Source organism: Chiloscyllium punctatum, chromosome 10 (genome assembly GCF_047496795.1).
Source record: "Chiloscyllium punctatum isolate Juve2018m chromosome 10, sChiPun1.3, whole genome shotgun sequence".
Taxonomy (NCBI): Eukaryota; Metazoa; Chordata; class Chondrichthyes; order Orectolobiformes; family Hemiscylliidae; genus Chiloscyllium; species Chiloscyllium punctatum.
In genome coordinates, this window is record NC_092748.1 from 73,725,271 (window position 1) to 73,747,712 (window position 22,442).

Here is a 22,442-nt window from a genome sequence, read left to right on the forward strand (position 1 = left end):
AAAAAGAGATTGAGGGAGGACCTGATTGAGGTTTACAAAACCATGAAGGGTATAGACAGGGTGGATAGAGAAAAGCTTTTTCCCAGGGTGAGGGATTCAATAACAAGAGGTCACGCTTTCAAGGTGAGAGGTGAAAAGGTTAAGGGGGACACATGCAGCAATTACTTCACACAGAGGGTAGTGGGCGTTTGGAATGCATTGCCAGCAGAAGTGGTAGAGGCAGGCATGGTAGATTCTTTTAAGATGTGTCTGGACAGATGCATGAGTAGGTAGAGAGCAGAGGGATACAGATGATTAGGATTTGGGCGACAGGTTTAGACAGTAGATTTGCATCAGCTCATGCTTGGAGGGCTGAAGGGCTGTTCTCTTTGTTCTTGGACAGATTTCTCTGAATAGCCATTGTGCAGATTGATTCCAGTTTTTTTTTTCTTTTTACTTCAAAAAACTCAACTGAAGACCTTTTTAAGTTTTATGATTCTGAAACTGTTCTGGTATTACTGGAAATAAACAGACATTTGGAGTGCAGATTGTGATCTATAAGTGCCAATGTAAAACTTCTGGAATATCCACATCTGATGACATAAGTTGACTGATCGACAAACAATTTTTGGAAAGAAGTGTATTCATGTCAAATTGACAGATATTTGGATAAAAATAAACACAATATTATGGATGGTGGGAACCTGAATCAAATGCTGAAAGTACAGATAATGCTCAATAGGTCTGGCAGCAACTGTTGCAAAAAATCAAATATGTCTCTCCTTCAGAATAGGTTTCATATATGATGGTTGCACAGATCCAGGTGTTCAAATTGCTAGAAGCTGTTGGTTATTTTTTTAACAGATGGTGGAAGGCAATACTAATACAAATACAAAACTGAATTCCATCCTGAAATGTACTCGAGAGACTTCATTCTACTGCACTTGTGTAGAATTTGATTTTTTTTAAAAACCTGACTGCAGCAGCAGACTCAGAATCCTGCTGGAATCAATAGCAAAAGTTTTTAGAGATTTGAGAAAGGTGAAATCAAACATTTATTGCAATAAAAAAAGGAGAAAGCCAAATTAAAATCATAACTTGAACCAACTGCTTCAAAGACAAGCTCACCTTCTCACCTCCTGAATTAACCACAATTGTGTCCCCATCAATTTCCTAATTTCCACATACATCTGATCTTTCTTTATAGACCTTTGACATATCCGTGTTCTTGGTATATTGCTGTTTCTCTTATACTGCAGTTCATCCAATTTCTGTCCCTCCTGAGCTGGTCCTTCATTCCTCTATTCATTTACAATATGTTTTCATACTAAGTTTGCCTCATCTCCCTGTTGTTATAAGCTTAGCTTTGACTATTATTTCCTTATAGCATCCCTTTGTCTTACAACATATTCTCAGCATAACAGATCTTTTCCATAGGGCCACATAGTTAAGTTTCCCTTTAATTATATTCATGCATATCTTGTTTGCTGCTTTGAATGTTGAAATAATTGCTGGAGATGTAAAGTCTGTTGAGAAATGTGACAATAAAATTGCATAATGGTAAATCTGTGTAACTGGGAAGAAAAGAAAAGGGATGAAGTAGGACAATATGATCAAGATCTGAGGATCGTACTGACAAGAAATTCTGTCAACTGTATCATTAGCGATTTTCACTTGTGCTTTTTTTGTTTGGGTTCTCTCAGTGCAGTGGTAATAATGTATAGACTGAACAACCCTCTTTTGAACTGGCAACACGATGAGATATAAGGGCTATAATTACACTCCCCTCCCCCAACTTAACTTCATGTACATGTGTATCCTTGACGCAAGTTAAATGTTAAATCCTGTTGCTGGCCATTCTTTTTGAGGAGGAAGCTGCTGAGTGTATTGGGAAGTTGGCTTCACAGGGATCTCTGGAAATTCAGCAAGATGGTTGAAAGACTACTTTTAAGCCGCATTGCTGACAATAAAGTTCTCTCTACAGTGCTTCATCTCACCATAGGATCTTTGTTATATAGATAGAAACCATTGCTACGCTTTGTACATGACTCAGACAAATTACCATAAATAAAAAAAGCTCAAGTCTGGTTTGTGGGCACTGATCTCTAAATTACTAGTTTTTTTTTCACTCCTGACTAAGCTGGACTAAAAAAAGATGAAGACTAGATGCTTATAAGGGCAAGAACTGAGAGCAGCATTTTGAACATGGAGCCAGAAGACCTATTAGGCAAAATGATTATACTTGGAGAAATGAAAAGCAAAAAATGATGAATAAAAATTGAGCATATTTGCTAAATACTTATTTGAATCAGATGAATCATATAGAACAACATATGACTGTCGATATTATTCCAAGATGGTTTTTAATTTTCTAATTGGAAATTTGACAGTGGAACTTGAAAAGAATTTAGGGTCCGTTTTACTTTGTGTCTGCAAGTTAAAGTATTTTCACTGGAGTGTTCAGAAAATCCATATTCAATTGCTGTGTTCATTTTGGTTGAATGCCAGAAATCAGACTTCTACTCTATTCTTCCTTGAGCGATTAGGCTGGAATAGTTTCAATGTACATAGGTGTTTGAATGCAGTACAAACTAGATAATTTGAAGCTGATGCATGTTCACAGTTTTAATTCATGTTAGCCTTACAATCTATCCTGTGCCTTTGGGAAGAAAATGAAGTGAAGGTCATGTTATTGCTTCAGTGAGTGGGAGGAATAACTGAAGTGCAAATGCAGACTGACCTTCCATGCCACCTAGTGGCGTACTTGGGATAGAATGGAATTGGTTGCCGATCTGAGCAATGATACTGATGTAGGAGACATTTAGGAGAAGTGAATCCAGAACATATAAACTTCCTTATGTCTGTGTATAAATAGACACATTTCTAAGATACCCTGTTTTTCCAAAATCTGAACAAACAAGCATGTTTGTTCTACAGGGAAGCTTTTCCACAGCTTTAATATTTTTCCATCCTTACCAATTGCCTTAGAATTTTGTGAAGAAATAGCCCTGGATGTAGAAAACAAACAGGAATATTGGTTCCAGGGATGAGAGACTTCAGTTATGAGGATTTGATAGAGATGCTCAAAATGATGAGGAGTCTAGGTAGAGAGGAACCCTTCCCTTTGATTGAAGGTTTGAGATGTAATGAAAACTATTTTAAGGTGGCTGGCAAAAGAATTGAGGACAAAATCAAAAAAATCTTTTCTTACGCAGTGAGTGGTTGGGTCTAAAGTGTACTGCTTGAACATATGCAGGTGGCAGGTGCATTTTGCTTTTCAAAAGCAGATTGATAATTTGCTGAAGAGAAAGACATTGCAGTGCCATGGAGTACAGGCAAAGGAGTGGGATTAGTTTATTGGAACTTGCAGATAACTACATGGACGTGGTGGGGTGAACAGTGCTGCAAATGTTCTAATTATAATCTACAAACTGCATATGCAAATATGCCCTCATCTCATTGTGTAAGGCCTACGTGTTGATGCAACCAATTCTTGAAATGCGAGAAACATTTAATGTTCCATGCAATTTATTACCTGCAGAAATTAATATTGTCTTTATGGAGGTATCTTTTATTTAAAATAAGGGCAAGATGTATGACTTCAAAGTGCAGATCAAATTAAGTATGCATGTGTTGGCCCAAAATTACTGATCTTCTAGCACTCCATTTGTTGACATTCCTGATTTTCATTCTCATTATACAACCCCCCCAAAGGAGGGTGATTGTTAAACATTGAGTCTTAAGTGCTTCCTAGGAACCTGTGTTAATAACTGCAAATGATGGATTTGGGTTTAAAGTGGCTTTTGTTCCCCAGGTTGATAAAATGAATGGTTCTGTGAAAACCCAGGAATAATTTGCATGTTGTTTACTTTTCAACTAGACAGGTGAAATTTTGATTTCTATTATTTTCTGAAATCTGTTAACTGAAATGAAAATATATGCAAATTGGCACACTGTGCTTTGCTGGAGAATAACATATTTTCTCAGATTGTTGAACTATTCTAAGCAAATATTTGGAAGAAGACAATGATACTTATATCAATGCTTCCTAAGTTAATATTTCAAATTAAAATTTAGATATTAATATGACCCTAGGTGTCAACAAACATCAAACCATGATGAAGAAACATAGTAAAATGAGTATATACATTCATTAACATACACTTATTATAAATCAACATATAAAAAATAAATAATTTAAAAGATGAAAATCTGTTTTCTAAAGTGCTGGTAAAAATGTCATAATAGGTACTTGTATAGGTTTCAACCAATATCTCCATATTCCTTGGTGATAGAAGACTTACTGAAGCCCCTCTTCCCTCCAAACTACAATCAAATTTCCTCTCCCTCACCCTCTCCTTTCTCACACACACACACACACACATATATATATTTAATCAGTCCCTTGTGCACAATGAATAGTAATTACTTAATTTTTCCTCTTCACACACAGCAAACAGCCAGTCTTCCTCTGCCACATTCCCGCTGCCATCCTCCCTGCTTTTTGGTCTAGTTGTGATGTCTGCTTAGTAGAGTTATCAGCCCAGGTTAAGGAGCATGGATTATGGTCAGACAGGATCAGAAGCACCATAGAGCTAGATGTTGCCTTTCCAGCTCAGCTACATGACCTCCTGGATTTCACTGCCCTGGTTTGTCACTGAGTTATAGTTGTTTTTCTCTGCCTGCACCAAATTGATGTTGAGACATAAAAACCAATAAAACTGCAGATGCTGGAAATCAGAAACAAAAAGAAATTATTCGAGAAGATCAGCAGGTCTGGCAGCATCTATGGAAAGAAAGCAAAGTTAAGGTTTCAGATCCAGTTACCTTTTTCAGAACTGAATGTTGATGCAGAGACGTCCCAGGCCTATTTGTCACCTCTTTCTGGAAGTGGCTTCCTAATGTTAAAGGCTGGTTTGGGCTTACCTTCTGTCCCTTAGTTGTTCAGTATCGATGATCCAAGAGGTCTGGGTTGGTCCCACTGGAATCTTCTTTTCACAGTTTCCATTGATACCTTAAAGAGAGGGAGATCACAAATACTGTTGCTGCAAGCCTATTAGGGATGGTAAAAACAATGACTGCAGATGCTGAAAACCAAATACTGGATTAGTGGTGCTGGAAGAGCACAGCAGTTCAAGCAGCATCCAACGAGCAGCGAAATCGACGTTTCGGACAAAAGCCCTTCATCAGGAATAAAGAAGGGCTTTTGTCCGAAACGTCGATTTCGCTGCTCTTTGGATGCTGCCTGAACTGCTGTGCTCTTCCAGCACCACTAATCCAGCCTATTAGGGGTGACAACCCAGTCTATCCGCCATATGAGGTGCATGGATATTGTAACCAAGTTGCATTTGCTGTTTTTAAAAGCCATATAATATAAAATGCTTACATTGGCAAAGTCATAGAGCAGTTGGCTCACGCCATCAGGTCTGTCTTGAGACCTCGAGTTCATTGGTTTATTAGAAATTTGTGCCACTCATAAACAGTGACAATTTCATTCCAAAAGCCATGTTTAAAATGTTATTTACATCTGTTACAAATGGACACTGTGGACTCAATTTTTACTCCTGGGCTTGGAATCATCAGCCTCTTCTGTCCAGTGAATGTGCAGTTCTTGGAGATCTGAAAGGTTGAATTATTTACTTGTATATAAACTGACTCAAAACCATTAACCTTTTGCATATTGCACAGTCATTCAGTGTGGGAATAGACTGTTTGGTCCACCAGTCCATGCCAACTGTAATCCCAAACTAAACTAGTCCCACCTGTCTATGCTTGACCCATATCCCTCCAAACCTTTCCTACTCGTGTACTTATCCAAATGTCTTTTAAACATTGTAACTGTACCCTCATCCACTCATTCTCTGAAAGTTCATTCCACACAAATCACACTCTGTAAAAAAAAAGTGACCCCACGTCTTTTTAAAATCATTCTCCTTTCACCTAAAAATATGTCCCCTAGTCTTGAAAAAAAACACCTGCCATTCATCATGTCTTTCATGAACTGTGTTTGCACATATGTGCACACTTTATGCACATGAGGGCCAATATGTATAAAATAAACTCTTTGATTTTCATTTCTGTAATAAAAGGCCATGATTGTGCCAGCAATTGTAATGCTGAGCAGATCTTTTGCAACTGACATTTTGAATACTAATGTTTTCATAGATGCCAGGTCTTATCTCTCTTCTCTATTCTATCTCAATGTTTTTCAATGTTGCATCTTACGCTACTTATTTCAGGATGTGACAAGCACCAGCAAAGTTAAAGTGAACAGCAGCACTCAAAAAACTGATCAGGAAGATGATCTACCTTCAACAACTGAACAGCTTTTAACCTACAAAATGGAAACGGTAATAATGCAGTATCACAGTTGTATGTTATTTAAATTTAAATTTAAATTCTATTCTACATGGATCTATCTTCAATACATTATGTGATGAATTAGTTCTATAACTAAAACTATTGTTGTTGTCCAAAAACTTCACTTTGTTATATAGTATTATTTAAACACAATTAGCTAGAACAGAGTATGAGACGCACTCAGTTAATCTGACAACAAACATGGACCAAAGAACTGAGTTATTAAACCATAGGATGTAGGAGCAGAAGTAGGCTATTTGGTCAAAGATCCACTGAGATGTGCCGCAGGCTTGCCTGATGCTTTAACTGATGCATGGTGTTAGCGTTCTACTTCATATTCCTCACCAAATAGGCAGGGCTGATGGAATGGTGTGACAAATCTTTCAATGCAAATATTTATAATTCAAAGGATTTTGGCATAAATCAGAAAGGCACAACTGGATATAATTTTTGAAGTTGAAGCAAGCACAGGAATGGAGAGCACTCCTGGGAAACTTTTATCCAGACGTCCTACTTTGGTATCTAAGGGACTGCAGTAAAATGATATTTCCCACTGATGGAAAGAAGAATCCAAATTTAGGCATGAATGGAAGAGTGGCCAGCAGGGTTTAATCCCTTGAACCTTGATAAAATTCCCCAAAGGGTCCAAAAACATAAGGATTATGGGAAAGGTGGCAGAACAGTTTCAGATGCAAAGCCTGACATTGTAGTTTTCCCAACATATTCCTGCGCCACACAATCTTGCACCTTCCTTTATCTCTGTCTCACCTGCACCTTCTCACATCACCATCTGAGCAGCCAACATGCTCACTTAACCTGAATCTATTGCTTATTTTCACATGCCTCACAGTCACCTTGCGCAACTGTCTTCCTCTCTTCTCCACACAAGTCAATTCTAAGACTCATGGCTGTCTGCTTTCTCTCCTTGTAGGAGGACAGAATATAGAACTTAATGGAGAGACAGTGACCTGTGGATTGGGCAGTGCTTGTAACATTCACAGGGCTTTCAGACTTTCATGACAACTCATTGTCTCTTTGCATTAGGCATCCTTCTAAGCAAATGCATTTTGCAATAGTGGCTATTGTATCTGCCACTTGAGAACTCCCCATCCTGACCCACCAACCACACCTGGCATGTCAGATTTTGTGGTTGGCTCCTAAAAGTGCTGTGCCACTCACTTTTCATGCTATTCTGTGCTCCTTGAACTTGGGACACTTGCTTCAAGTTGAAGGGATGAAACTCCTGTTGTTCACTTCCTTGACTGTTTCAACCCATGTGCATTTGATTTGTGCGCTGGCCTCTTTATCTTTTCCTAGAAAAACGTTGCCCCTTTTAGTCCCTCAGGTCTAGCAGTAAGACCTCCAGGAAGCGTCAGAATTCTGGAGGGTTAGCCTTCTGTAATTTCCTGGCCATTCCTATCGTTGCTGAAACCTCTGGAATCAATCAAGTCTGACTGCTTCCAGGGTCTTTCTATAAGGAATATTTCCTTTGACAGATTCGGTATGCAATCCTGCTTACCATCTCTGCGTTGAAAACCCAGATGTGTGTTGTTAATGATGTGGCTAAGTTTAAGAGCCAGAATAAAGTCTTCTGCTGAATTGAACAGGTTTCCACATGTTATTGTTCTCCCTAATGTGTGCAGATCTGCTAAGGTGTACCATATGTTCACTCAGTTTCACCATTTACAGAAACGGCCATATCTTCTGGGTATTTCCAGTGCTTTCTGATTTTTATATCCAGTTTTCTGCAACTGTGATACTTTTTGCAACATGTGGCTTTTATAGATTTGAGAACTAAAACTTAAGAAATTCAGTGAATTCACTTTATATAACACAGTGTTACTTTAAAAATGAGAATTGATTTTAGCTTGTGACAGTTTAAAATGCCTAGTGTGTAATTGTTGTGATTTACTGCATTTTATTTCCGATCAATTCAATATCAGTAAACTTGACATGTTTCTGCAGGCTTCTGTTATGGAGCAGAATACTCATCTGTCAAGTAAAGTGGGCAACTTTGAAAATTACTTCAATGATTTCAGTGGTAAGTGCATATGATTGCATTAAATGCACGAGTACCACAGCAATGGGTTATTTATGTCATATGCTTCAGTTTAAATTATTTGGAGCTTCAAGCTACCATAAACCATTCACAACTAAAACTCATATAGAGTTCAATAGAAATTGACAGGCAAATCTTGGTGCTAATTAATACAGTTCTTCACTGTCAAATGACAGTACATATACACAAACTGCCTAAGGCTAGATCTTCCCTCCGCTCTTTGGATGGTAGTCTGACATGGCAGTTGTGGAAGGACTGGATTTTGGGCTGAGGTTAGAGAAGCTGGGATTGTTATCCTCTGAGCAGAGAAAAGTTGAAAGCATTCAAAATTGTCAGGGGTTTGGACAGAGGTAAATGTAAGGGAGAAATTGTATCCATTGGCATGACACAGTGAATGCCGATTTAAGATGACTCTAATGTTAACATTGATGCTCTGCAAAGAGGTATATGGTGGAGGCTATGTTACTCTAGAGAATGGATTACAACTTCCAATTCTGAAATATTAGCAAATACCTACAGCAACATGCACCTGAGAATGTCATATTGATTTTTCATATTTCTTGATGGAAAAACTGGACTGAATTGCCAATATTTTCCTATTCAAACTTCACTTCTGGCAGGCTGCTTCTGCTGCAAGTAGCAGCAATGGTATCTGTGAAGGATTTTGTTTAAAAACCACATAAAATAAATTCACTGAGTCAATTGGGAGTGTGGGAGATTACTTTGCTTTCTTCTTTTCTTCCAAGAATATATTTCACATATTCCTTTTAATGTTTGAACAGTGGATGGAGTGACTGAGGATGAAAAGCCAAAAATTTCCACTCAGATGTTAAAAGAGCAATTTGAAAAAACAGCCCAACCCACTCAAATGGCAACTAACACCACCAAAAAGATTAAGGTATCTATTATTGTGTAATTGAATGTGTGCATGTTGACAGTAATGACCAATAACATTGTTTACTGATAAAACTTACAAATGTAAGGTATGTGCATTTGAAATGCAAGGTCTCATTTGAAAGAGTACTTTTTTTCTAACTTTATGGCTGTGTTTTCTTTCTAATTCTTTAATATGTCTTTTCTCTGCTGCATATCATTACCCTTTTCATTTCTTCCTATCATTTTATGAATATTATAATCCATATCATCATTTTTTCCCTGTATAAAGTATTTTGTTTCACTAAGTCATCTAATTAGGGATGAAAAGGAGACATAATGGTGAAATTAAGAACGTTTTGAAGAAAACAAAGGTAAGAAACCAGTTTCACATCACATGGCTTCCTTAATTATGCCTATCATCAAATAGTGGAATCAATCTTTAAAATCTGCAGCAGAGAAGCATTTGAAGAAAGATAATATTATTACAAAACCGTCTTTCATTTTTGTTGAAATTGCATTGTGACTGAAATAGAGTGCTTGGTGGAATATCATGAAGATGGCAGATTGATATTGCATTGCATGAAGGCTGATGCCAAGCAGACTTCTAAACTGCATGTTTGGAAACAGCAACAAAAACTATATGTTGTTCAATATGATTATTGACTTTTCCATTAAGACAGAGCATAACTTCCAAGAGATGCAGTGGCCTCCTGCTCTTTCTACTTCCAACATCTCCACAACAGCGGGCAAGAATTCTGAAGTTACATCATTAAGAAAAGTCGACAGTACAGCTGCTTCAGTTTCTATCAGCTCTAGTAATTGTGAAAACATGGAAGAATTCCCTCCTCCGCCACCAGATTTACTCAATGCACCATCAGAGATAACTTACTTTTTGCAGTCACCTGAACCACCCCCCTCTGCAACAAAACAAATCATTCCCAAGGACGTGTATTCAAAACAAAGAAACCTTTATGAGCTAAAGCGTTTGTATAAACACATCAATCCAGGAGTGAGAAAGAACCTGGAAAAGGAATTTAATCAAGAGATCAGTGAAATAGTGACAAATAAATCAAAAGATAATGATATAATGGGGGATGTACAGCAAGCTAAGTATGTTTTTGAATACACTGGTCATAGCCCCCAGAAATGTATGAGCCCAGAGAGAGAGTATTTAGAATGGGATGAGATCCTTAAAGGAGAGGTACAGTCAATGCGCTGGATGTTTGAGACTCAACCATTAGATTCTATCAAGGATGAAACCCCTGACCAAAGTGATGCAAAGTGCCTTTCACAACAAGAAATGATAGCAGGAGGGGATGTGAAATATACAACATGGATGTTTGAGACTCAAGCCATTGATACACTTGGTGTAAGTTCTCCTGAATCACCAGAAAACACTGGTAAGATCCCTGAATTAGCAAGAGGAGATGTCCGCACTGCCACTTGGTTATTTGAAACACAACCACTTGATTCAATGAATAAGATTCACCAAGAAGATGAACAGGCAATAGAAATCTCTACTGCAAAAGATATTACTGCTGGTGATGTCAAAACTGCAAGATATTTATTTGAAACTCAGTCCCTTGATACACTTGGACACTTGGATTCAGTCGATGAAATGAACTTGCTGCATCTGAAAACTGAAGTTGAAGAAATTAAAGGAAATGTGAAAAAAACAACAAAGTTGTTTGAAACGCAGCCACTCTATGTTATTAGGGATCAGTCTGGTCAAGTTCTAGAAATCCAAACGGTCAAAAGAGAGGAGATTGAAAGAGGAGATGTAAAAACTGCACTCTGGCTATTTGAGACAAAGCCTTTAGATATGATTCATAAGGATGTTTCAAGTATAAAAGTTGTATGTGGTATCTGTAGGGAGGAAGTTAATGTCGGTGGTGTGAACAGAGCTAAATGGTTATTTGAAACGCATCCCCTTGACAGCATCAAAGAACAGTTAGAAACAGACACTTCAGTCAAGCTTAAAGAAGAAATACAAGGTGCTGATGTTAGTAGACAGTGCTGGATGTTTGAAACCCAACCATTTGACTCTCTAAAAGACAATGATAATGCAAGACCTATAGAAACGGAAGAAATAATAGGAGGTGATGTACGTTCAACCAAACACTTATTTGAGACTGTTCCCATGGACACATTAAAGGGCAGTCCAGATATTGGAAAGGTTAAGCATGTGATTGCTACTGAAGAGGAAAAAGGGGACGTGAGGCACCAAACATGGATTTTTGAGACCCAACCACTTGAGATGATTGGAGAGGACAAGGAAGAATATACAAAAACAATTCATCTGGAAGAAATCAACAAAGGTGATGTCAGCAATTACAAACAGTTGTTTGAGACTATGAATTTAAGTCACATTGACGAATCTAAAAAGATTCAAGTAGATGGTGTTATTAGTGGTGCTGTATTGTCAAATAGAACTTTATTTGAAACAACTCCTCTATATGCAGTTCAAGATAGTGCTGGACACTACCATGAGGTTAAAACTGTGAGGAGAGAAGAAATTGTGAGGGGTGATGTTCGAACATGTAGATGGATGTTTGAGACAACCCCTATTGACCAATTTGATGAAAGTCTTCAAAAGTTTCAAATCATTAGGGGTATATCGAAAGAAGAAATACAATCTGGTGATGTGAAGACAGCTAAGTGGCTCTTTGAAACACAACCACTTGATGCTATCAAATATTTTAGCAATGTAGAAGATGAAGAAGTTGTAACAAAGCAGCATGATGATATTAGGGGTGATGTACAGACTTGCAGGTGGCTGTTTGAGACACAACCAATGGATGTTCTTTATGAAAAAGTAGATATTAAAAACCAAGTTGATGAGATTCAGAAAGGCGATGTAAAAACTTGTACTTGGTTATTTGAAACTCAGCCTTTAGATGCAATAAAAGATGATTCAGAAACTGTTCTAACAATGCGTACAGTTCAGCAGGAAGACATCCAGGGAAGTGATGTTCAAATGGCCCGTTTTCTGTTTGAGACTGAATCTCTGGGAAATATAGGCGGAGAGAAGGAAGAATTTAGGCGGGTCACTAAAATAGATATACAATCAGGGGATGTATCGCGTAAGAAGTGGATCTTCGAAAATAAGTCTCTTGATCTGATAAATTCCAGTTCAGAAGAGATGTTGAAAAACATTAGATCTACCACAGCAAATGATATTCAGAAAGGTAATGTGATTAATTGCACTTGGCTTTTTGAAAATCACCCAATAGATGCTATAAAAGAAAATATTGAAGAACGAGCAATTCTTCGTACAATCACAGATGTTCAGGGTGGGGATGTTGATAAAGGCCGATTCATTTTTGAGACCTTTTCACTAGATCAGATTAAGGATGACTCTTCAGAGAACACCGAACTTAAAAAGGTTAGCATGGAACAAATAGAAAAAGGAGATGTTAAAAACTACACAATGCTGTTTGAAACTCAGCCTCTATATGCCATCAAAGATAAGGAAGGATGTTATCATGAAGTAACGACTGTTCGGAAGGAGGAAGTGATCAGTGGAGATGTGCGGGGCACTAGATGGTTGTTTGAAACCAAGCCACTGGATTTAATTAAAGAAATTGATGAAGTATATGTCATTAAAGCTGTAACACAAGAAGATATTCAGAAAGGTGCTGTTACTTCTGCACGTTGGAGATTTGAAACACAGCCACTGGACAAAATTGCAGATCATGAGAAAGTTATTACCAAAACAGTCTCTGATGTACAAGGCGGTGATGTGAAATCCAATGCTCAATTATTTGAGTCAGACCTTGATCAAAAATATGTTAGAACAGTCAGTGTCAGTGAAACACAGCATGGTAATGTAAGGACAGCTACTTGGCTTTTTGAGTCACATACCATTGATGAAATAAAAGGGGAAGATTCAGAATATGAAAGGATTGAAACAGTAGGACGAGAAGATATACAAAAAGGAGATGTAAAACAGGCCATATGGCTTTTTGAAAAACAACCATTGAACAGCATAAAGGAAAATGATGATACAAACATGAAAATACTTGAAGAAATTCCACAGGTGGATGTTAAAACAACAACCTGGCTTTTTGAAACTACACCTTTACACCAATTCACTGAAAATCCTGTAGAAAGACCTGAAATAGTGGGGAAAAATATTAAAGAAACACTTAAGTCACTTTACGACTGTAAACTTGTTCAATCCCAAGGAATCCTCATTGAAGCAGATGAGGTCGGAGATATCAGAATGGCAAAATATCAACTTCTAAATCAAACATCCCCAGAGATACAAAAAGAACAGATTGTCAGAGGAGATCTTCAAAACATAATGATGGAACTGCTCTCCAAGAAAGAATCTACAGAAAAGGGGATTACTATAGATACTAATGAGAAAGGTAACATTAATCTGACAAGAGCACAACTTTTTAAGAAGCCAATAAATACAAATGTAGAGAAAGAAGAAGTAATTGGTTGTGATATTCAGCAAGTTATCACCAATCTTTTTAATTATGACAGTTCTGCAAAAAAGGGGATTCTGATTCAAGAGAGTGAGAAGGGGAATGTGAAGATGACAATCTATTCTCTTCTCAACAGAACAGATGATATGAAAGTTCAGCAAGATGAAGTCATAAAAGGTGATATACAAGCTGCAATTCATAAACTTATAGCTACTTCTCAGAACAGTGAAAATTCACAGAAAGTTAAGGTAACTGACACTGAAAAAGGAAATGTTCAGTTTTATACAACTTGTATTGAATCGGGAGCCATGGACTATCTTAAATTACTTCAGCAGGAGACTGATGAAACTGTTGTGGCTGAACAAACGTCTAAGGAAGTAATACATGGCGATGTCGAAGGTGCCAAACAAAAGCTTAAGCACCAACAAATGCCAATTGAACGTACAATTGCAGAATCAGAAATCTTATGTGGTGACGTCCAAAATACAATGCTGACTTTTATGGCAGAAGAACAAAATGTATTTACCAATATAGAAAAGGAAGAAATTATACGAGGTGATTTGAGAGCAGCTTTGCATTCACTCAATCAGGCCATAAATCAACCCAATCAAGTAGCAAAGGAAGAAGTTGTATGTGGTAATATATCTGCAACTTTGAAGTCTCTTGAAGAAGCAAAATCCCAAAAGAAAATTATTGAAAAATTTGAAATCATTCCAGGAGACATTAAAGGTACTCTGGATTATCTGGAAAAGTCGATAAATAACAGAATTGAAGTAGTTGAGCAAGATAATGACCTCAAATGTACTTCCAAATGTTTGGATAAAATACAAAGCAAAAAGGAACAGGCTGGAACGAAAATCATAATGAAAACTGACCTTCAAACCTCTATGGAAACAGCTTCTGAAAAGAAAGAGGCACATTGGATGTATAAAACAAGAGATGGAAAAGCGACTACCCAAAACCTACAGCAATCATCAGTACAGCAGTTTCAACCTCAGGCTAGTGAAACAGAAGCTATTCAAAATGACTTTCAAACCAATCAGGAAGGCCAAGAACAGATAGCTTTTGCAAAGGGTGTTAGCCATAAAGAAGGTGCACAAGGCTCTGTAAAATCTCTGTTAGCAAATGAAGAACAAAAAAAAATGGACATTACAAAAAATGTCAACACAACAATGTGGACGGAATTGAATGTTGAACAACATGAGGATATTAAAAAGATTAATCTGAAGGCTAATGATTTAGTGAAAAGAAATGTGCAACAGGAAGTTCAATCTCTTTCATCACCTGATCAGCAATATCAGGATAATGTCCATGAGGCTGTTAAAGAAGACAGAAAGAAAATATCCAATGTGCACATTACCAACAGGACATCAAAATATAGTAGTGCACAAGGTGAACAAGCAACCAGAGTTAAGTCCACAGATGATAAGTACAATGCGCACAAAGTAAGAAAAAACTTTGCTTCAGTTGACAGACAAATACCTAAACAGCAGGTTTCAATCACAACAGATGGTCAACGTTCTTTGCAGTCACCAAGAACTGCTGAGCTTACTAAAAAACCGACTGCTGAGATTGGTTTAGATGTTAATACACTACATGCGCAAGTGAATTCTCAGCACATTCAGAATGCCAGTATTCTTCAGCACATTGCACAAGTATCCAATCAGACAGCTCAGTCTTCTACGTCTCATTCAATTATGGAACATGATGTAAAAAGTAAACAGAAAACTAAAAGTAACAAACAGTCAATTAAAAATATGGATGACAATAGTCACAGAGTAAATAAAGAAATTTTACCTCAGGTCAAACCTGGGACTACAAACAAGGTGGATATTAAAGCTCAAAATACTATGAAGAAAGAAGTAAGTCATGTGAAAATGGACAAAAAGAGAATGCCAGGGGTTCAATTTTCAATTCCTCATCCACCTCCATCTGCTCTCCTAATGTCTGAGGGTGAACTCTCACTTCCTCCTCCTCCTCCTCCCCCTCCACCTCCTCCTCCTCCTTCACATGTTGAAGAAGATGGTCAAATGTCTCCTCTCCCACCACCACCACCACCATTAGTTCAGATAAAACCAGAGATGTATGAAACACAACTCCCTCCTTCTCCTCTTCCTACCCCTCCCCCACCCCCTCCTCCTATAAGTCCTATTACACCTAAGGTCCAGGAAATGATCACTGCAGGACATCCTTCTCCATATCCCTCACAGTCTGATTTAAATTTAATACCACCATACCTTCATCAGTCACCTTCCCAACAAAGGAAACCTTTTAATAAGGCACCAAAATTGCAGCCTTCACTGAAAATGCCAAACACTGAATACAGCAAAGCAAAAGAGCAGCCTAAGAAAAATGTTGTTTCAAAACCAAATATAACCATGACTGAGGATGCTTTATTATCAAAACAAGATAGTCAACAGCAGAAATATCAACCCGCACAAGAGAAACAACACGAACCTCATCAGCATTCAACATGTCCACAAATTATACAATCACCACTCCATCAATCAGTAATACAACCTGCTCAAAACCCAACACAGAAAAAACAAGCACTGGCTCCTCCTCTTAACAAAGTGTTTTTGCCACAAGAGCCTTCAATCAAAACAGACAGCGCAAAGCGACAACCCAAGCCCTATACCAGGAAATTTAAAACTCCTTTAATGATTGCAGAAGAAAAATATAGGAAAGAGAGGGAAGAAATGGAAAAGAGTAAAGCAGCCAAAATGGCTTGGCCCATTAACATGGGTAAGCTCACTACAGGAGCACTGAAAAGCCCAACTAATGTAGAATCTGAAAATAGCCTCACAGTGAAGTCTTCAGTTTTACCAAATATCATGTCAGTTGTTGATCATCTGACTTCCCCAGCTAGCCAGGCAATGGAAAAAGAAAATATGACTATTGTTGATAAATACCCGATTTATCCAAAAACATCAGAGACCATGACTGCAAAAGATCTGATCACCGCAAACACACTGTCTTCTCATTCCCCAACCCAGTCAGCAGTGGTAACAGCTTCAGAACAACTGCACAATATCTTAAAATATTCTAACAATGCAATCAGTCATAAAGAAGAGATATTTAATGCATTTAAAGATTCTGTGAAAGATATTGGATTGGAAACAATTAAACAAGACAATGAGATACACAAAAAGACACAAGATCAATCTAGTCACCTGAAACCTCATTCAGCAACTTCATCAAAACTTAAGGTTGAAACTGTTCAGCCACCTAAAGAGAGTCAAGTAATTCAAGAACAGAAAAAAAATGCACTATCCTACAAAAAGGAACAAAACCAAATTTTGAAACCAGAAGCAAATAAAAGTCAAGAGAAAACTGTCATTAAACAGTTTCATGTAAAACAAAATAACTATGTGGATGTGGCTAAACAAGAGCAGCATCATATTTTTGTTCAACAATATAATCGTATGGGTGAACATTACCAACCTACAACTGAAGAAAAAGATAAGAAAATTGAGGAGACAACTATTGCACAAACCTTTGCAACAAATGTGGCACAAGATCAAGTGAAAGATAAGGTGATACAGCATTACAAACAACAATCACAAAGAGTAAATTTAAAAGAAGTTCAGCAAGTACAGCAAAAGAAGGACAAAAGGGAGCTATCTCAAGAAATTGAGAGTGAAAAGATGCAGAAGCATCATATTATGGCTCAGAAGGAGGCATTTCCAAAATTTCAAGGGGAACAAGACCAGTTGAAAAGTGACTTAATAGGAATTAATCAAAAGCCTTTGGACAAACAGGCGCATATGAAAAAACATCATAATTGGAAAGAAATGCAAAGTTCAAAAAATCTGACTGAACAGAAAGCTGACCAGGGCTCTTTTCAGGCAACAGAACATCAAAGTTCTTATCTACAAAATGCAAATAGCAAGCAAGGGCTGGTCCCTGCTCGCATGGAGGATAAAGAACAGGAAAATAAAGAAAGTAGGAAAAGTAGAAATACTGCTATATATAAAAAGGAAATTGATAAAAATGACGCTGGACATTATGTAGAAATTAGTGATAGTTACAAAAAGTGTGAGGAATTGCAAAATATTTTGTTCCAACTTATTCAGTTTGAAAAAGAGAATGACAACATCGATTTAAATGCAATACAAGCCTTTTTGGAAAAGGTTCCTAAATGGCTGACAGATGGCCAAGGATTTCCAATGAAGGTTATCAAAGGAAATAATTTACAAATACTGAAGAAAGAGCTAACACAAATTAAACAGAAAGCATTACTAAGGCTTGCATATTTTGATGAATCAGTGCAAAAAACATTGATTTCAATGCCTGTTTTAAAACCTGAAAAAGAAACATTTAGTGGTAGTGCACCATCACAGAAGATTTCCAAGATAAGCATTGGCTCCTGCAAGTTAGATAAGCAAGGGAAAAGCAATGCAGAAGAGCAAGTATGTGAAAGTAGAAAACCACAGTTGTCTGAAATTGGACTTGCAGAGCAGAGAGCCCAATCGCCAGCAAAAAGAATGTCATCACCATCCCCTTCTTACATCACTATTGAATCTACTGCAAGGCGCACGGAATCACCTCTTAGAGCTGTTGCCTCTCCACCACTTTCTCAGAAGCAGTACAGTACACCATACCCAGTCCAACAGGAACCTACACCAACATCTCCACTCCCGATGCGTAGCTCAGAAATGAAGACATCCAGAATTCGTACATCTTCCACATCATCAGCCTCTCCACCACGAGGCAAACGTTATGATCAGCTTGCCAAACTTAAAGATACTACAGCAAAACTGTCACAGGGAATTTCACAGTCTGCACAGTCTACACATGTTCAGGTGGCAGAAAAGAGGTCAGAAATTATTCCATCACCAGCAACTCTTCGACGACAGTTAAAGATTGACACACCAGTAACAGACATGTTAGCTAAACATGAATCACCTGTGTCATCCGTTACAGTTAAGGATATGACGGAAATGTTTGAGGAGGCTAGAAGGTCAGAAGAAAACAAAGTGTATATGCGTAAGGATCCCATTGACATTCCAGAACGTTTGGGCTCTGACACCGAGGAGTCTGAATCCATTGTTAGCAAGCAGAATGTTCAGATGCCAAAAATAGATCTTTCAGAACTTGTTAATAAGTTTGAAGTACCAGAACAAATAAATTATTTTCAAAAGGAACCAGCTGAAAGATTGGGAACGGATAGTGGAAATAATCCATTTGGGACGAAAACTGCATTTGAGGAAATCCCAACATTTGATATGAAATCTGTCAAGCCTCAAGTTGAAAGCTCTGGTCAAATTACTATTCCTATAAAACATGAACATCCCCAGGGTGATGGAAAGGTTTTGCAGAAATCTCAAATTTCTCAGAAAGTCAAGAAAGGAGTTAAGGCATCTACACAATCCATGCTGTGTCCCGATGCAGATAATAAGCAGTTTGCACATGCAGGCGGATTTGAAACTGAAGCAATTGACTCCAGAACGAGAATTCAGCACTCTGAAATATTTTCAGGTATTGATTCCAGGCATGAACCACCAACCTATGAAGATGTAATTTCAGGACAAATATTAGATATATCAGCTGATAACACACCAGAAGAATTGCTGAAGAATTTTCAAAAAACATGGCAGGAAAGTGAACGCGTCTTCAGGAGTCTTGGTTATGAGATCTCAGACACCAGCGAGTCAAGGTGGCAAGAAGATGTGCTTCACGAAGATATGGTTTTGACCGGTAATCTGCATGAACAGCATGAGGATTGAATGAAAATACCAACTAAATTAAGTCAAGATCATACAGATCAAAAATATAATGAAATGAATACTAATCTTTCTTCACTGATTTGCTCTGTTGTTTTACACTCATCACAGTCTTCTTGTGATGAATGTGAAAATTGACACTAATACTGAACTAAACATAATTGTGATTTCTAAGGATCTGACATTGGGATAATAATGCTACAGGATAAGTATTTTTACTCATAAAGCTAACTAAATTATTTTCAAGTAGCAAACTCAATTACTTATGTTTCTACAGTAGAGGAGAATGTCTAGTCTTTTTGATATATGTCCTACAATCCCAATTTTAAACTGCTTCAGTAGCAACACAAGGAGTGTTTGTCACTAACAGGATAATGGCATCAAACCAAAAAGGTGTTAACCGAAAAGAAATTAGATGTAATTCTATGATTTGATAACATATGGCTAACCTGAGTGTGTAAAGAATAAAGACAGCCACTTTAGGATTATCAGTCAGGCTTGTTATGTGGCACACTTGTGTGTATCTGAAGCTACATATCTTAATAATGTTATTTGCAGAGAGAAAAAGCATGTACATATACATTGCCTGTTTCAAATCAACAAAATTGGTGTTAACCATTCTCGGGTCTATTTCTCAGGCAGTGCCTTAATTAATAGAATTAATATGCCTGATTTAAAATTTAAACAAAGCTTGGCAGTTAAATGTCAGTCATAATTAACTAGTGCATTCTTCATGAAAATGCCTTTACCAGTTAGATTCCACCTACTAAATAATCATTGCTCTCTTATGCGTTATAAATGTTGTATTCCCACTACTTTGGTATTTCTTACGAATTGTCCTTATGTGTACCAGATGAAAATACTTAAAAGAAAATGTGTTCTTCTTTCAGCACTACTCAAGTTCTGTACGACCAAATGAGTAAACCTTTCTCAGTTTGGAACACTACAGTGTGCTTTCAGAGCAGGTAGCTAGTAACAAATCAGAAATGAGAAAGGAATGAGACAAATTAGATGAGATGAATGTAAGATTATAGATGAATATTTGGTAGGCTTTTGAAAGCAAAATGGAGCAATAAGGCAGAGTTGTTGAGAATGGGAATGAAGTTGTTGAAAGTGTAACTCATCATTGACCAATGGGTGTAATGAACAAAAAGTCGATATATATTGTAAAATCAAGGAATGCACAAATAGATAGTCCTGGAGAGAGAGGGAGAAAGCCAAGGAAATATTTGACTGTGAGGAAAAAGATCTTTAACTCTCTGGAGCAGCAATGGAGCTTGACAAAGAATGTAGGTAATTAAAATAGGAACAAGGATAGCGCGCCAAGTATGTTTCTGTTGTTGCTATTCTTTTTCACCAATCCCTTTGTTTTTTTCCCTTAGTAAATGAAAAGGTCCCTTTTAGACATGATTTTACACTTTGGTTTTTGTATCATTGTTGTACAACAAGCGTATTCGCAAAAAGAAGCCGTTTTCCTGGATAGGTGTTTTTAAATTGGCATTGTTCAAATTCTCATTATGTCTCATTGATCAAGATTTCTGACTAGGAAATTTATTACTTTCTAAAAGTTCTTTACAGTTTTCTTGTGCTGATCAAGGTGTGGGATTTCAATGCTGTGAGTGGAAAAGTTTTCACCTGGAAAGACTAGAGTCAAAGTTAAGATATTCAAGTGAGATCATAACATCCCTATATAGTGTGGAAGTAGGCCATTTGGTCTATCGAGTCTACACTGACCCTCTGAAGAGCATCCCAACCAGGCCCACACCCCTTACCCTATCCCTGTAGCCCTGCATTTCCCATGGCTAATGCACATTGCTTGCACATCCCCACTCACTATGGGCAATTTACCATAGCCAATCCACTTAACCTGCACATGTTTGGATTGTGGGAGGAAACAGGAGCACTTGGAGGAAACCACACAGACATCTGGAGAATGTGCAAGCTCCACACAAATCAAAGCCAAGTCCCTGGCACTGTGAGACAGCAGTGCTAACCACTGTACCAAACACTGAAGGTGTTTCACAGGAGCGTTATAAAATAAAGTATGACAAGAACTCCCATAAGGCAACACTAGGTTTGATGTCAGATATCCCGGTCAAGGAAATAGAGTCATAGAGATTCATAGCATGAAAACAGATCCTTCAGTCCAACTCATCCATGCCAACCAGATATCCTAACCTAACCTACTCCCATTTGCCAGCATTTGGCCCAAATCCCTCTAAACCCTTCCTTTTCATATACCCATCCAGATGCCTTTTAAATGTTGTAATTGTACCAGCCTCCACTACTTCCTATGACAGCTCATTCCATACATGCAACACCCTCTGCATTAAAAAGTTGCCCCTTACGTTCCTTCTAAATTTTCCCCTCTCACCCTAAACCTATGCCCTCTAGTTCTGGACTTCCCCACCCCAGAGAAAAGACCTTGTCCATATAGCCTTTCCGTACCCCTCATGATTTTGTAAACCTCTATAAGGCCATCCCTCAGCCTCCGACACTCCAGGGAAAACAGCCCCAGCCTATTCAGCCTCTCCCTGTAGCTCAAATCCTCCAACCCTGGCAACATTCTTGTAAATCTTTTCTGAACCCTTTCAAGTTTTACAACATTCTTCCAATATGAGGGACACCAGAGTTCTATACAATATTCCAAACCTAACCAATGTCCTGCACAGTCTCAATATGACCTCCCAATGCCAATATGCAATGCTCTGACCAATAGAGGAAAGCATACCAAATGTCATCTTCAGTAATCTATCTACCTGCGACTCTACTTTCAAGGAACTGTGAGCCTCCACTCCAAAGTCCCTTTTTTTTTTCAGCAGCACTCCCCAGAACCTTACCATTAAGTGTATAGACCTGCCCTGAATTGCCTTTCAAAAAGGCAGCACCTCACATTTACCTAAATTAAACTCCATCTGCCATTCCTCAGCCCTTTGGCCCATCTGATCAAGATCCTGTTGTACTCTGAGGTAACCTTTGCTGTCCACTATTCCCCCAATTTTGGTG

General features: G+C 37.9%; 1 protein-coding gene across 5 annotated transcripts in view; it reads left to right on the plus strand.

The window, feature by feature from the left end:
- Positions 1–22,442, plus strand: part of xirp2b (xin actin binding repeat containing 2b) — a 110,752-nt gene that overhangs the window by 76,197 nt on the left and 12,113 nt on the right. For 4 of the 5 annotated variants that reach the window (XM_072579511.1, XM_072579514.1, XM_072579512.1 and 1 more), the window contains 4 exons: positions 6,219–6,329; positions 8,305–8,380; positions 9,181–9,296; positions 9,951–19,410. In XM_072579511.1, coding sequence (XP_072435612.1) covers positions 6,219–6,329; positions 8,305–8,380; positions 9,181–9,296; positions 9,951–19,410 — 9,763 coding nt within the window. Of the gene's footprint in view, positions 1–6,218; positions 6,330–8,304; positions 8,381–9,180; positions 9,297–9,950; positions 19,411–22,442 lie in introns of those variants that run through there. The other variant, XM_072579516.1, reaches the window with a different exon arrangement.